Genomic DNA, 15,909 nt, shown 5'->3' with positions numbered 1-15,909 from the left:
CCTCGGCTGGGGCCCAAGATGGCATTATAGGTTATATGACAGCAATGTCTGCCATTTGATATATGTAAGAAGGCACATCATGGCAGCACTGGTGGTACCTTGAAGGGCACCTCAACCGTCCACCCACACACACCCGTTCACTAACTCTCTGAACCCACCACGGAGGGGGCACCGACGCCATGATCCTCGGATGTGATGCCGAGGCGATCGGAAAGCACTTGTCCGAACACTTCCCTGTGGCCCTGGCCTCCGCTCTCCGCCCTCGGCCCTTTTCCCACATGCAGTGTTTACTGTCAGCACGGTGGTTCAAGCGGTGATTGACTGTGCATGCAGATCAGCTCTGAACAGGTACACCAGGGAAGGCCGAGATGCCCCAGGATTGGACGTGTGGCCAGGGCAGGGTGTGCTGGCACGGGCTTGGGCGGCGCCCCTGTCACTTCACTGGTATAGCAGAGGCATATATAAGAGGAGGCTTCCCTTATAATGATGTGGCGAGGCCTTCTGTGCTTGTGGATTCTGTGCTGGCAGGTATGTGATAGGCTGAGCCTGAAAGATTGCTCTCCCAATATAGGGTTAATGGATGTGTGTCCAGTCTATCTGTCCCGTTGCCCATCCTGCCATCCATACACCCATCAATCCATCGATTTATCCAAGCATCCATCAATCCACCCCCACCCAAGTCCAATCAACTGCCCATTCTTTCTCTTGCCACACCCCGATCATATTTACATCCATACTCCCCCCACTACAGTACCCAAAGTATCCCTCCATCACCACATCCATTCACATACCCTAGCTGTCCATCCAACCATCCACCTATCCACCCATTTATCCATCTATTCACTTTCCCGTCCGTCCATCCATCCTTCATCCACCTATCCATCTATCCGTCTTTCTATCCATCCACCTATCCATCCATTCATCCTGGATCCATCCGTCCATCGGTACGTCAATTCATCCATCCTTCATCCACCTATCCATCTATCCATCTTTTTATCTCTCCATTCGTCCATCCATTCATCCGTCTGTCTTTCTATCTATCCATGAGTCCATACATCATCCAATCCATCCATCCATGTGCCCCGTCCGTTCCTCTGTCCATCTATCAAGCTTCAAGTTCCATCCTTCATCCACCAATACATCCATCCACGTACCCCCCATCCCTCCCTCGTACCCATCCTATTTATCCATCCACCAATGCACCCATCCCTCCCTCCACCGCAGCACTTTACATCAAATAGGAAGGGATGGGCGGGTAGTCTTATACACCTGTCTCTTCCATGGTGGGTGAGGACCACCCATCTGTGCAGGGGCTGTCAAAGAGCGGGATGCCGAAGAACACCACAAGGGCACAGAGCCGCACTGACTCAGGCAGCCACCCAGGCCAGCCAGCTGGCACAGAGGCGACCCGCCAAACCCCTTCCCCAGAGCCCACTCACCACCACCACCACAGGCGCGCACCTGAAGCTGAGACTGCCTACCTGCTGCTGCTGGCAGCGGAGAGAAAGAGAGACGCAACCGGCCCTGAGCTGAGGTAAGAGATGCGCCACCCTGATACTAGCCAGCACCGTATGGACACATTACGTTGTCCCCTTGCAGATCATATAGAATTTCTATACTGTTTGTTTGGGCTTGATGGTCGACATATGTTTACTTCCTGTCAGGCCATATTCCCTGAATACAGCCTTTAGCCACGTAGAGTAGAAGTTCATAAACCAGATTCACACCTTTCACTGACTTATCGTGAAAGATATGGCCGGCGACAGCTTCTGGGACCCATAATATGACACGAAATCTGCCATGCTGGAGGTATATACCCAGGGTCCAGGGTACAGCTTGCAATTTAGGTCTCTGGGTTTAGAGCCAACTGGCAATTATTTCAAATCCCTGCCCAGATCCTTAGTGCATGTGTACTCTTGGTGCAAATAATGCTGTGCCTCTGTTACCCAAGCGGAAGCAGATAAGCGTGCGTCATGTGCAGTGCAAGCAGAAGGTAAGCGCAGAACTGATGAAATGCTGACCCTTCCAGCTGGGATGGAGTGGGGGAGCTGGGACACGTTGGTATTTGACAAAGGTTTGGCAGAGGGCGTGCCAAACAGAACTTAACTCGTCTGCTGTTTAACCTCAGTTACCAGTTTAATGGTATCAACTACGTAATAATTGCTCATTGTACTATAGCTGATATGATAGCTCAGTGGGTTGAGCGCTTGCTACTGCAATGTGTGTATATGATCGGCAGGTTGCAGGTTCGAATCCCAGCAAGGCCATCTCAGCCTTTCAAACTTTCTGAGGCCGATAAACGAGTACCAACACAATTTGGGTGATATTGTATGCATATTTGCTCTATAAAAAAGAGCTTAAGCATAAGTGCTATACAATAACATAGCATTTGGCCTTGGATGTCTGCTTGCATTCACAGTAATTTGACAATATGGATCTAGACACACAGATATTAATTAAACATATGGTGTTCCATTCTTGCACGCAGTTATGTTATTTTATGAGTTGTGTTGTGATGTAACAGACACATGAACCCTCCATAAGTAGCATTTTCTGTAAAGTCATGAATTGATGCGATTCACGGATGATGGTTTGAGGGCCACTTTTTTTGAGGCGAGGGGTGGGCCACTTTTTTAGAGGCGAGGGGTGTGCCACTTTTTTGAGGCAACGGGTGAGACACTTTTTTGAGGCGAGGGGTGGGTCACTTTTTTTGAGGCGAGGGGTGTGCCACTTTTTTGAGGCGACGGGTGGGACACTTTTTTGAGGCGAGGGGTGGGTGACTTTTTGTTGGGGTATCCGGGCCTATTTCTTGTCCCAGTCCGACCCTGGTGGACCTTGGAAGGGCTGATCAGGCTGCAAAAGTGCTCCATGTAAATAGACTGAAAGCTTTCATCCCAAAAGTTGAAATCACTGCACTGCTGCTGGCTTCATATGCTGAGGAGAAGGAGTCAGAACCCCTCCCTGACCTGTTCCAGGGCAGTCCTTCAGATAGCTCCATTGAGGGTGTCCCAGTGGCCCCTCACCTGACTGCTGATCAACAAGCAGAGGTGAACAGTTTGCTGAAGCAATTTTCCCCCTTGTTCACACAGTCTCCTGGTTTGACACCTTGGTGCAAACATGACATTGACACAGGAGACAGTGTACCTATCAAGAGTAGGGGATACAGGATGTCAGACAATGTAAGGTCTTACATCAAGACAGAGATAAAAAAAAAAGATGTTGGATCTTGGGGTGATTGAACCCTCCAGTAGTCCTTGGTCCAGCCCTGTGGTTTTGGCTCCAAAGGCAGGCACCTCTGAGTTGAGGTTCTGTGTGGATTACAAGGCTCTGAATTCTGTCACCAAAGCAGATTCACATCCCTTGCCTACAACAGATGAGGTGGTGGATACTTAGGGTGCCTCCAAATACCTCAGCACATTTGACCTCACTGCAGGCTATTGGCACATATCACTTGCTGAACATTCCAAGGAGAAGACAGCTTTCTCAACACCAGAGAGCCTTTACCAGTTCAGGGTAATGCCTTTTGGGTTGAAGAATGCCCCTGCCACTTTCCATAGGCTTGTGAATCGTGTCCTTAATGGGTTGGATGAATTCTGTCTTGCGTATCTGGATGATATAGCAGTTTCCAGTGCCACCTGGGAGGATCATGTGAAACACCTTAAGATTGTATTGCAGGCTCTTCAGAAGGCCCACTTGACCATAAAGTCCAGTAAGTGCCAGATTGGACAAGGATCCGGGGTCTACCTTGGACATGAAGTAGGTGGAGGGAGGATACAGCCTCTACCCAGTACACTACAAGCAGTACAAGACTGGCCTACCCCACACAACTCAAACCCAAGTCAGAGCCTGTTTAGGACTCACTGGGTACTACAGAACTTCATGGCAGACTATGGCACCATAGCTGCCCCTCTGACTGCTCTCACAACTCCTAAGAAACGCAAGAAGGTAACTTGGTCTGAAAAGTGCAGCAAGGCCTTCAATGTCTTAAAAGACTCCTTGTGCCAGGCCCCTGTCCTCAGGGTCCCTGATTACCAAAGACCTTTTATTGTGCAGACAGATGCATCTGACACTGGGGTAGGATCTGTAATATCACAAGTAGATGAGAAGGGTAAGGAACACCCTATTGGCTTCATTAGTCGCCAGCTTAAGGACAGAGAGCTCAGATGGTCCATAGTAGAAAAAGAATGTTTCTCTGTTGTGTGGGCCCTACGGAAGCTGAGGCCCTACCCCTATGGGACCCACTTCACTGTGCAAACTGACCATAAGCCCTTAAAGTGGCTAATGAACATGAAGGGAGAGAATCCAAAGTTGCTCAGGTGGTCCATAAGCCGTCAAGGCTTTGATTTCACTATTGAGCATAGGTCAGGTGTCCAACATAGCAATGCTAATGGGTTGTCCAGAATGTTTAACCGACCTGAACATGAGACTCATCCAGGGGTGGATTAATTCCCCATGTCCTTGATCTGGGAGGGGCGAGTGTTACGAAAGATTTCCCTTTCATGTGTAATTTTCCCTCCAGTTGTGTACCTCCCAACTTTTTGCTTTGTTTAAACACCAAAGTCTGACTCACCTGGGCTTTTCACTCACTTCTTATGGGGAAACTGACATGCCCTTAAAGACAGTCAGTACAGGGAGACTTTGTTTCCCTTAGTCCTTGTCAATGTTGTAACTTTTCTGCAACATGTTGCAAGTGCACGAAGTACCTTACAGTACAGTGCACTTGGGTCTTCCTGTCATTTCTAAAGGCCCTAGCTACTCTCGAAGGATTTAGGAGAAGTGCAGATGTGCCTTGGACAGGGCTGGTGGCAGCTTATCTTTTAGTATATTTTTAACCCTTTCTTGCCAGGTAAACCACGATTACCACGTTTGGCACAGTTAGGTGGCCTCGACTGCCGAAGTTTGGTCCGGAGAGTGCCGGAGGTCAGTGAGTAATTGCAACTCTTACAGTTGACCCCTAGCGCATCCATCTTTTTTTTACACATGAGTGGCCACTGAGGGCCCCTCTCCTTTCCACTGCTAGTGCAAACTAGCGAAATATTCCCGAATTCTGGAATCTGCCTGGCCCTGTTGGGGAGACCCTCCACGAATAGTGGGAACTTATTCTGCATCACCTCACCCACCTTTCTGAGCTGCTACAAACCCTTGAAGAGACCCCATTTTGCCCATCTGCATTACCGCGTGCGCCAGCATTGCAAGTACATTTGAGCAATAGGTTCCACACTTCTTAGGGATTGGACTGCCTTTCAGTTAGGATTGTGTTTAATGCAGAAGGGACTAAAGACTATTAGCACTGTCTGCTTCCTTCCCTGTTTTAGGTCGTGGACCCATTTCGCGCATTAACCCTTTAGACCCCACTGGTCTTGTATATATGTGTATAGCTAGGATTGTATTGGTTTAATAGTATTGCTGTGATTTTCTTACTGTGTGTTGAATTGCAAAGGCCTTGGAATAAATGTATTTGTATTTTTGATATATATATACCTGAATGGGAGTGATTTGTAAGTGTCCTTTAATCTGTGTGCTCATTGAGGTCTTTCAGTCACCCACACCCCTCCTGAGACCTAGTCTTGACCGCAGCCAAGCTACCTTGATTGGTCTGGCTTGTCCAGGAGGTTACCCCGTTCCAAGAAACTAGGATGGCCTTCTGACCCTCCACCCGCCAAGTCAGAGTTCAGAATTCCGTCTTAACAGTTATTACGTGGCTAGCCTAAGGTTTTGGTGCAACCAGTCTAGATATTTCTTTCTGTGGTTTAACATTTTTTACCGGGTTGGACATGTTTTCTTATAGTATTAGTACTGGCATTATGCACAAAGCAAACATGAGTATGTTCATAGGTGGATGTGTGTTGGATTCCTACAATGCTGGCATGACACATAAATTCCATAAATTAGTTCCTGTAATCTGTGGAGTCCTGCAACGATGGGGAAAACATAGTCCACTCGTAAATTAGTGCCATTAGGTCTTTTATTATCACCATGGGTGCAGACACGTGTTTCGACCTTTCAAGGTCTTTATCAAGGAAATTGTGATATATTTCCTGACTATAGTGTTGAATGACATCTCGCCAAGGATGAGTGGGTGCACTTAGTGCTTCTTAACAGCTTAGTGCCTGGGTGTAAACGTGGTCCTCAGTCGGTAGGTTGTTTGTTCCCTGAGTATGTTCATATATGGGAATATTAGCATATTTTGGTGCGTCCAGAACGAAAATACACGGGCAGAGTAAGCGTGAAAATAATTTGTACACTGTCATGCAATAGTATAATGAACAGAAATGTATGGCTTGTATTTTATGTGGAAGTTGGATTAGTGGCACACTGTACTTCCGCCTGGTCCCCTGGTGGTCGCTTTTGCTTAAAGGTTGACAATGCCTGATAGGATACCTGGGCTTTAGATATAAAAATGATCAAAGCCAACTAGATGTGTATGTTATCTTTGAATCCAATAACTAAGTCATTCTTACTGGCAAACCGCTTTAAATGATACTTGAGCCCCACGTCAGGCAACCCTTGGTGTTTAACAGAGGGGCGGAGCTTCCAAGTTTGCCCCACCCAGATTCTGAAGGGACCCTTCCCATCACCAGCTGTTAACACCCTGCCCAAATGTAGGTTCTGTTGCGCCCCTGGTCAAGACCCATGCCACTGCTCCTCTCTCACAGGTCACACACTCAGCAGATGCGCCAGCCCACGCAGGGGGCGCTAGAGGCGCAGCTCACATAGCGGGCCGCCCCTCTGGCCGCCCCCTGCGTGGACTCGCCTCCTCTATGGAGGACGCAGTCAGGGTGCCCTCGGGGGTCCGGCCGGAAACGGCCTGCACCCCTGGGGGCTTAAATAGCCCAGGGCGGAGAGAGCAAGTCCTCTCATCCAGCCCCAGCAGCAGCGTTGGGGGTTGCCTCTCATCCAGCCCCAGCAGCAGCGACATCAGGACGAGGACGCGACACGACGAGCAGGACGAGTGAATTTTATCGTGTTACGGTAAGGTGTGGAGTAGAGGGACAGCGCGGGGGCGCTGGTCTGTGCCGTGGGCCTCGGTTTAATTCATAGAGCCCACGGCTTTCCTCAACAGTGCCTCAGGGCACAAAGGGGCCAGGAATGGAAGTTTATTTGCCTGTGCGGATGGGTGCCGCATGGCGCACGGATGGGTGTCGCGAGGGGATGGAGCTCGGTGGTAGAGCGCACGCTTCGCAAGGTTGAAGCCCCGGGTTCAATCCCCGGCGGTTGCATTTCTTCTTGTATGGAGCCCACGCACGGCATTCCCGCCTCCGTGCTTTGAGGGCACAAGGGGGCCGGGAAGGGAGGCTTTATTTACTCGCGCACGCTTTTCAAGGTCTAGGCCCCGGGTTCAATCACCGGAGGTTGCATTTCTTTATGTTGCATTTCTTTTTTGCTGTATGGAGCCCACTCGCGGCATTCCCGCCACAGGGGCAGGGAAGGGAGGTGTATTTACTCGCGCACGCTTTGCAAAGAGTTGTTGGTCCGTGCCGGGGGTATGGAGCCCACGCACGGCTTTCCGGCCGCGGTGCTTAGAGGGCACAAAGGGGCCGGGAATGGAAGTTGATTTACTTAGGCGCATGGCGCACGGATAGGTGTCGCGAGGTGATGGAGCTCGGTGGTAGAGCGCACGCTTTGCAAGGTTGAGGCCCCGGGTTCAATCCCCGGGGGTTGCATGTCGTTTGATAACTTTATGGGGCCCACTCACGGCATTTCCCGCCTCAGTGCTTAGATGGCACGAAGGGGCCGCGAATGGAGGTTTATTTAATTTACTGTTGAAAATTTATTTTATTTATGGATGCGTGGTGCTTGCTTCCCCAGCACATATACTTGTTAGATATACTTTCGTGAGGGGATGTAGCTCAGTGATAGAGCGCACGCTTTCCAAGGATGAGGCTCCGGGTGCAATCCACGGCGGGCGCATGTCTTCTTTCGTTGTTTTATGGACCTCACTCACGGCATTCCCACCTCGGTAGTTGGAGGGCACAAAGGGGCCGGAAATGGAGGTTGTTTACTGGTGCGCAGGGCACAGGGGTGGGTGTCGTGAGGGGAGGTAGCGCAGTGGTAAGAGCGCACGCGGTGCAGGTATGAGGCCCCGGGTTCAATCCCCGGCGGGTACATATCTTTTTGTTGCATTTATGGGGGGCCCCGGGAAGGGTGCATGTCTCCGAGCAGGGGGGAAATTTGATGTAAAAATGAAAAAGTAATGTTCATAGGGATACAAAGCGTTGGTGTAACTGTAGAGCTGCTGACTACGGTGCATGAGGTCAGGTTCTAGGCAGCAGTCAGAATTCACAAGTTTTGCAGGGCGGGCTGTTTAAAGTTTTTAATTTTATAAAAGTGCTACGAGGTGACACCGGGCAATTACCAGGCACACCAAGGAGTGGCCAATTTTTTGTGTTGCTTTCGGGCGTTATTTAACAGCTCCAGTGGGGCAATCGGTTAGCGTGCGGTACTTATACAGCAAGACATGCAGTGAGCAATGCCGAGGTTGTGATTTCAGGCCCCACCCGGAGCAACTTTGGAACTTTTGCCTGAAACAGGTTGCCTTTGTTCCCGAAGGATAATGGGCGGGGAGGAGTATAAGCGGTAGGAAGCCGCGCTGGTCGCGGGGACGCCGCATAAAGTACAACATGGGCGAGGCAGGGAACTTTTAAATGCGCAGGACAATTTAAAAAAGAAGGACCGGGCAATGTACTTACGCATGAGAGCGTACGATGTGGGGGCAGAAATGCACGGTTCATGGGGAAGGAACTGTTGGTTTGCAGAAATACTTTGGGAAAGATGAGGAATGTCCCGGTTATTTTCAGAAAGGAACTTACAACGCAGTATGGGGAAGGAACTGTTTTGTTTGATATTATTGGAGGAGGACGAGGAAATTAATAACTTTTGTCAGGTGTTTTCGGGTTATTCCAGAAAACTACTTATAACGCGCATATACACAAAGATGGACCGGCTGGAGCAGAGTAGGGGATTGCGGTCGGGAGGGGATTTCATGCACACAGTAGTACAATTTTTAGACATACACGGCGAGTGGCTAGGAGGACATCTGTTTCACCTCCACTTTTTTGGGGCGGCCGTAGGGGTGCTGCGGCAAGACACAGACAATGTACAAGGTATCGGGGGCACGCATATGGCTCAATCCAAAGTGCAATGTTTAACACATTATGTCTGTATTTGCAGATCACAGCTAGTATCTTCCAGGTACGGCAACAGAGGTGGTTTGTTGGAAGGAAGAAAGAAAAGAGCTGTGGTAAGGAAATGGGCCTATTGGGGGCTGGAAGTGGCTAGCAACTGAAACAGGCAGCCAATGGACTGCCACAGGTAACGTGATCAAGGGCAGGAGGGACAACTGGCATGAGCGAAGGGCCACGGCACTGGCATTATACAGGGTAGCAATAACATGGGACGCCAGAAGGAGTAACGGAAAGGGTTTTAAAGAGAAAAAACTAGTCAACGATATATTAACCGACAAAATCTGTTTGCACTAATTTATTTACTTTCTTACCCAGTGACAACAGACAACATGTCCAGCCTGGGATCGCCAAGTTTGTTTGACAGTGGGGAGGGCACTTCCGAGAGTGGAAGGTCCTATGAGAGCCAGGAAGAGGCTCAGATGGTGGCATGGTTCCAAGAAAGGGTCCGGAATAAAGGTGCGGAATGGGCGCAAAGAATGGTGGAGCAGTCTCTGGAAGGATCGGCACCAACGGGATCACCAGACACAGGGGTACCTCCAACAGGACCAGAGGTAGTGACGCCCACTCCCACCAAGAGAAAGCGCGCGCCCAGGAAGCAGAAGGGTAAGGAGCATAACACTGTAGTGAATGCATCTCCAAATGTATCCATTCCGCCGCTCACTACAGAAACTTCCCCAAGCACAAGTACTGACCAGGCACATGGGGCAAGCCAGGGGATTCAGCCAGCAGTATTTGTAAACACTGGGCCTATGGGGACGGTAGCAAACACGGGGACATCCGCCCAGGAGGTGGCACAGCCCGGGGTAAACGGGCAGACCATGGAGTGGGCAAAATTGGAAATGACTAGATTCATGGACCAGATGATGCTCCGGTTGGGACAGGTACCAGTGGCGCCGCAGGTGGGGAACGGGGTGGGCCCACTCGCCGTCTGGGGGCAACCATCAGGGCCGGCTGCAGTCGCAGAGGCACAGGTAGGACGCCCAGGCCAGGTCAGCGGGACAGGGGCACCAGCCAAGGGGATACCCCAAGCAGCAGAGGTAATACCACCAGAGGGGCTGCCCGCGGGTTCCCTGGGGTCCGATAGGGTGGCACCACCTGAGGGACTACCAGTGACCTCATTGGGTGCGGGGACATCCACTGTAAGCGGTGGGGTGCCATTGGTAACAATAGCCCCAGTACTAACAGGGAGAAGTACGTTGTCTTGGTACATTCATAAACAGGTAAAAGAACGGATATGGGCGAGGGATTATTTTGATATATTTTCTATGCTGACATCTGAAAGTGAGGGCCCAGATGTTAATGTATCAAAAGAGGAGGAGAAAAAGAGGAAAAAACGGTACAGGCCGGAGGAGACCATTGATAACTGGTCAAAAGCTTTCTCCCTCTATGCTACAGTGATGATGGAAAAGTTCCCAGAACAAGGGACTGACCTATGGAATTACAGGGATACCATAGTGGCAGAGCATAAGACATATGGGACGACGGGATGGATAGATTATGATAGGGGTTTCAGGCATAAGATGGAGGAGTTGCCCTCAATGTCTTGGGCTCAGAAGGACACGGAGGGTTGGTTCGCATTCATGGGTGGCCAGGAGAGGTCCAGCGTGCCAATCAGGGATACTACCAAGTCCGGGTCGGGCAGGTACAACGAGGACAAGAAGGAAGCTTGGCAGCCCTTTCGGAACAGGCAGAGGGGCAGGGGGAGAGACGGCGGGATCAGACCGAGGGCACGGGGGAGCGGCAGGGCCACCTCAGGGGCCGACACACCCAAGGGCACGTGCAGGGGTTTTAATGCAGGGTACTGCCGCTTCGGCCGGGAATGTATATTTGCCCATGCCTGTGAAAAATGCAAAGGGTCCCACCCCGCCTCTTCATGCTATCAAGGGTCCAGGGGACCACGGGGCAGGGGCCGAGGTAAGAGCACCCAATGAGGGGAGCTGGGGGAAGGGACCCTCACCCATAAAGATCACAACAGTACAACAATGGCTAACGGAATATCCCAAAATTGGCGAAGGAAGGTTGATCTCACAGGGTTTCAGGGAAGGGTTTAGGATCCCTTACGAAGGACCCCTAACTTCATGAGGGGCAAGGAACCTACCTTCAGCAGACAAGCTACCAGGGATTGTGAGCAAAAAACTGGCCAAAGAAAGAGCATTGGGGAGAATAGCGGGTCCATTTTGGGTGGCTCCCCTCCCTAACTTCATTGTGTCCCCATTGGGGGTTGTCCCTAAAAAAGAGGAAGGAAAGTACAGGTTAATTCACCACCTGTCTTACCCAGATGGGGATTCTGTGAATGATTGGCTGGACCCCGACTATTGCTCCGTTACATATGCTTCCTTTGACAAAGCAATGGAGCTACTGGACCAGATGGGAAGAAGGGCATGGTTGGCAAAGGTCGACATTGAGTCTGCTTTCAGGCTCCTACCAGTCCACCCCGATAGTTTTCATTTGCTGGGATTCAAATGGGCAGGCCAATTTTTCTTTGACAGATGCATGCCAATGGGGTGTGCTGTTTCATGTGCCTACTTTGAACAATTCAGCTCCTTTTTGGAATGGGCAGCAAAAGAAAAAGAACCAAGGGGGGCAATCATGCATTACCTGGATGATTTTTTGTTTATTGGTAGGGAGGGTACGGAGGACTGCGGTTCGGCATTAGCATCCTTTCAGGTTCTAATGAAAGAATTAGGAATACCCTTAGCCAAAGAGAAAACACAAACCCCAGTTCATGTCCTCACATTTCTAGGCATAGAAATAGATACTTGCCAGGGCACATGCAGGTTACCGACAGAAAAGGTGGAAGGGCTAACGGAGTTGATTTCCAGTATTCTAGCTAAAGAAAAGACAACTTTGGGTCAAGTGCAGCAGCTGCTTGGGAAGCTCAACTTTGCAGCCAGGGTGGTTCCAGCGGGGAGGGTGTTTGCCAGAAGGTTAGCAAGAGCCACAGCGGGGGTAACTAACAAACACCACCACATCAGGCTGAGCGCCGCACTCAAGGAGGACCTAGTCATGTGGCGGGGGTTTCTGAAGAACTTCAACGGGGTAAGCCTTTGGCGGGACGCATGGGTTACCAGCAGGGAGTTGCAAATGTACTCAGACGCCTCAGGAAAGGAAGGGTTTGGTGTGATCTTGGGCACGCGCTGGTGTGCGCAGAGGTGGCCAACAGAATGGAGAAAGAAAGGGAGGTTGGGGAACATTATGGCGCTAGAGCTGTTCCCAATCGTGATAGCCCTCCTGTTGTGGCCAGGTGAGTTGTGCAACAGGAGGGTCCGCTTTTGGTCGGACAACAAAGCAGTGGTCCAGGCCATCAACTTACAGTCCGCTTCATGCCCGGTGGTTCTGGGGCTGCTAAGGAAACTTGTGGAAATATGCTTGTACCAGAATATTGAATTTAGGGCGAGACATGTACCAGGAATTGTGAATGTGGCTGCTGACGCTCTTTCTCGTTTTCAGTGGGAGCGATTCCGGAAGGCCCACCCAGGGGCACAACAGAGGGGCACAGAGTTCATGCAGGAATGGTGGCACCTGATGTCGTGGACCCGACGCTCTGGAAACTTGGGGAGCAGTCGCTCTCACCAGGAGTGCGGTCCAGGTATCAGAAAGGCTACAGTAAGTTTGTAAGGGTAATTCAGGAAGAGGGACATTCAAACCTGGGTCTTGCAGCACAGGTAGAACGGTTCGTGCTATGGGCACACAACCAGGGGCAGAGCAGGAGCTGGGTCACAAGCCATTTAGCCGCTGTAGCGTTCCATTCCAAACTAAAAGGAGAGGGGGACCCAACTAGGGAATTCTCAATAAGGGCAGCAATCAAAGGTTGGGGGAAACTCGAAGGGCGCAAGAAGGATGTACGTAAGCCCATTAACTTTGAAGTGCTGGGGAAGTTACTTAAGGTACTGGAAGGTGTATGCACAGACGGTTTTGAGCTCTGCCTTTTCAGGGCGGCATTTGCATTGGCATTTTTTGGGGCCCTCCGGGTGAGTGAATTGGTGGCAACAGGGAAGGCTGATGACTCTGGGCGGGCACTGGCGCCAGGGGACGTCACATTCATGGAAGATGGCCTCATGGTAAAGGTCAGGAAATCAAAGACCGATCAGGCCGGAAAAGGCGCCTCAATCAAATTGCGAAGGGCAGCGGAACAGGCCAGCTGCCCCACTTGGCTACTGTCCCACTACATGACAATGAGGCCAGCCGGGGGGAAGTACCTCTTAATACACAGGGACGGGTCCCCACTGACAATATTCCAATTCCGGAAGGTACTGGCCGTGGCTTTTAAGAGAGCAGGGTGTCATGGGCAAGGATGGTCCACGCATGGCTTCCGGATAGGGGCAGCAACTACAGCATTTCAAGCAGGGATGCACGGCTCAGCAATCCAGAGGTTGGGTAGATGGCAATCCAACAGGTACAAACTGTACATTCGCCCAGGTGGGCAGGACAACCCAGCCCCTTCAGCTGAATAGGTCAGGTCACAAGGGGGCGACAGAATGGGGGTGGGTGGGGTCTCGGGTGGAGGAAAGGAGAATGGTTGTAACAACTATGCAATTTTGATTTGTTGCAGCTGGGAGTACCGTCTGGATAATTGGCCACTCGTTTATCAGCAGAGCGGAGAAATGCGCCCGCACGAAGCCGGTGCGGGGGGCCAATTTGGGTTTTCGGGACACCGAGCTGGTGTGGCTAGGCACCCCAGGCATGCGCTGGCACTCACTTCTCCCCGCGCTGCGCAGGCAGATCACCAAGAAGGCCCACCCAAGGTTGTTGTTGGTGCACCTTGGGGGGAATGACCTTGCAGACTTGGGAAGGGGCAGATTATTGAGAGTAATGCAGGAGGGCATTAGGATCTTAGCAAGAATGCTGCCTGCAACGGAAATAGCCTGGTCAGAGCTGATCCCAAGGAAAGTATGGCGGGGAGCAGAGTCCAACGCTGCAATGGAAAGGTCTAGGAGGAGGGTGAACAAGAGCATGGAGCGCTTCATGAAGCAGGAAGGGCTGGGTTTTGTCAGACACCTGGAATTATGTGAGGGAAAACCAATAGACTTTGCACCAGATGGAGTGCATCTTTCAGAGCACGGGATGGGCCATTTCAATTTGGGACTATGGGGACTGATGGCAAGAACTGGGTGTAAATAGGGATTGGTGAGGATTAGCAGGAGTGGGAATTTGGTGTGGGGGCATTTGGGGTCGCGGGGGGGCCACCCCAAAGCGTGGCAGAGTTACGAGGGCGGTCCTAGAGAAGGAGGCACGCTGCGGTCTGGTCCGTGAGCTACAATCACTGGCTGCTTCAGGCAGGATGGGGTGACACGGGCGCTGATTCCACTAGGGACGGTTGGGACTCCTCAACAACCGATGCAGTGGCCTTATTCGCTCCATAATCTCTGGAGGAATGACTGAACTGGCAGTGGAATCCAGGGCGGGCCGTTCTCGCAAGAACGGATTGGTGTGAGATGGCTCACAGGCTTTTGGACAAGGGACTTCTTGTAAGGCGGGATTGGCAGAGCCACCCGGCTAAGGAGCATGGTTGGTGCCAGGCAGTCATAAGACCTGAGCAGGGATGGGTGGGGCCGCCCTCATAAGATGACTCCAAATTATGCGACCATATGTTTTCCAAATAAAATGTTATATATGTTTCCAACTTTCAGAATGTCTCTGACTCCATCATTGGGGCACGCAAGCGGGGGTGTTATGATTTTACCAATGTGATGTAAGGGGCCAAGGAGTAGGGGTTAGCCCCGCTAAGCAGATGCGCCAGCCCACGCAGGGGGCGCTAGAGGCGCAGCTCACATAGCGGGCCGCCCCTCTGGCCGCCCCCTGCGTGGACTCGCCTCCTCTATGGAGGACGCAGTCAGGGTGCCCTCGGGGGTCCGGCCGGAAACGGCCTGCACCCCTGGGGGCTTAAATAGCCCAGGGCGGAGAGAGCAAGTCCTCTCATCCAGCCCCAGCAGCAGCGACATCCACCCTCCCACCCAAGCTGCTGAGAACTGCGACAGGTAACTGAGGACCAAGGGTTGGTCCACCGGGAAGGGATAAGGGCTTAGTGTGTTTTTGGGGAAGAAGGATTTGTCTTGTAAATCACAGGGTGGAGTAAGGTGAAGGTGGCACGAATTGAATGTTTTGAACAAAATTGTTTTTCAGGGATGATGGTGGCAATTTACTGTACTAACGAATGTTTCTGTCGCAGGCGGAGTTACGAGGGCGGTCCTAGAGAAGGAGGCACGCTGCGGTCTGGTCCGTGAGCTACAATCACTGGCTGCTTCAGGCAGGATGGGGTGACACGGGCGCTGATTCCACTAGGGACGGTTGGGACTCCTCAACAACCGATGCAGTGGCCTTATTCGCTCCATAATCTCTGGAGGAATGACTGAACTGGCAGTGGAATCCAGGGCGGGCCGTTCTCGCAAGAACGGATTGGTGTGAGATGGCTCACAGGCTTTTGGACAAGGGACTTCTTGTAAGGCGGGATTGGCGGAGCCACCCGGCTAAGGAGCATGGTTGGTGCCAGGCAGTCATAAGACCTGAGCACGGATGGGTGGGGCCGCCCTCATAAGATGACTCCAAATTATGCGACCATATGTTTTCCAAATAAAATGTTATATATGTTTCCAACTTTCAGAATGTCTCTGACTCCATCATTGGGGCACGCAAGCGGGGGTGTTATGATTTTACCAATGTGATGTAAGGGGCCAAGGAGTAGGGGTTAGCCCCGCTATGTGGCCAAACTTGGGGTGCCTCCTCT

The 15,909-nt window shown here is 51.3% G+C and overlaps 1 protein-coding gene across 2 annotated transcripts; it reads left to right on the top strand.

The window, feature by feature from the left end:
* Positions 1–8,945: 8,945 nt before the first annotated feature.
* LOC138492258 (uncharacterized) lies at positions 8,946–15,853 on the top strand. 2 transcript variants are annotated; one of them, XM_069619301.1, is made up of 3 exons: positions 8,946–9,788; positions 12,636–12,791; positions 15,355–15,853. In XM_069619301.1, exons 1-3 carry the CDS (start codon positions 9,515–9,517, stop codon positions 15,444–15,446), a joined length of 522 nt encoding a protein of 173 aa, XP_069475402.1. In that variant the 5' UTR covers positions 8,946–9,514; the 3' UTR covers positions 15,447–15,853. The 2 variants fall into 2 exon arrangements, with proteins under 2 accessions (XP_069475402.1, XP_069475401.1); XM_069619300.1 differs by having other exon boundaries at positions 12,636–15,853.
* Positions 15,854–15,909: the final 56 nt, after the last annotated feature.

The sequence above is a fragment of the Ambystoma mexicanum genome, chromosome 10, assembly GCF_040938575.1.
Source record: "Ambystoma mexicanum isolate Mex_15411 chromosome 10, UKY_AmexF1_1, whole genome shotgun sequence".
NCBI classification, from domain to species: Eukaryota; Metazoa; Chordata; class Amphibia; order Caudata; family Ambystomatidae; genus Ambystoma; species Ambystoma mexicanum.
Note: the sequence above shows the minus strand (reverse complement) of the source record. Positions and strands in the feature narration are given on the sequence as shown.

Coding starts and splice junctions, on each gene's coding strand:
- LOC138492258 (XM_069619300.1), top strand. CDS start 9,515: ATGTCCAGCCTGGGATCGCCAAGTTTGTTTGACAGTGGGGAGGGCACT. Junction 9,789..12,635: donor CGCGCCCAGGAAGCAGAAGG/GTAAGGAGCATA, acceptor TCTCGTTTTCAG/TGGGAGCGATTCCGGAAGGC.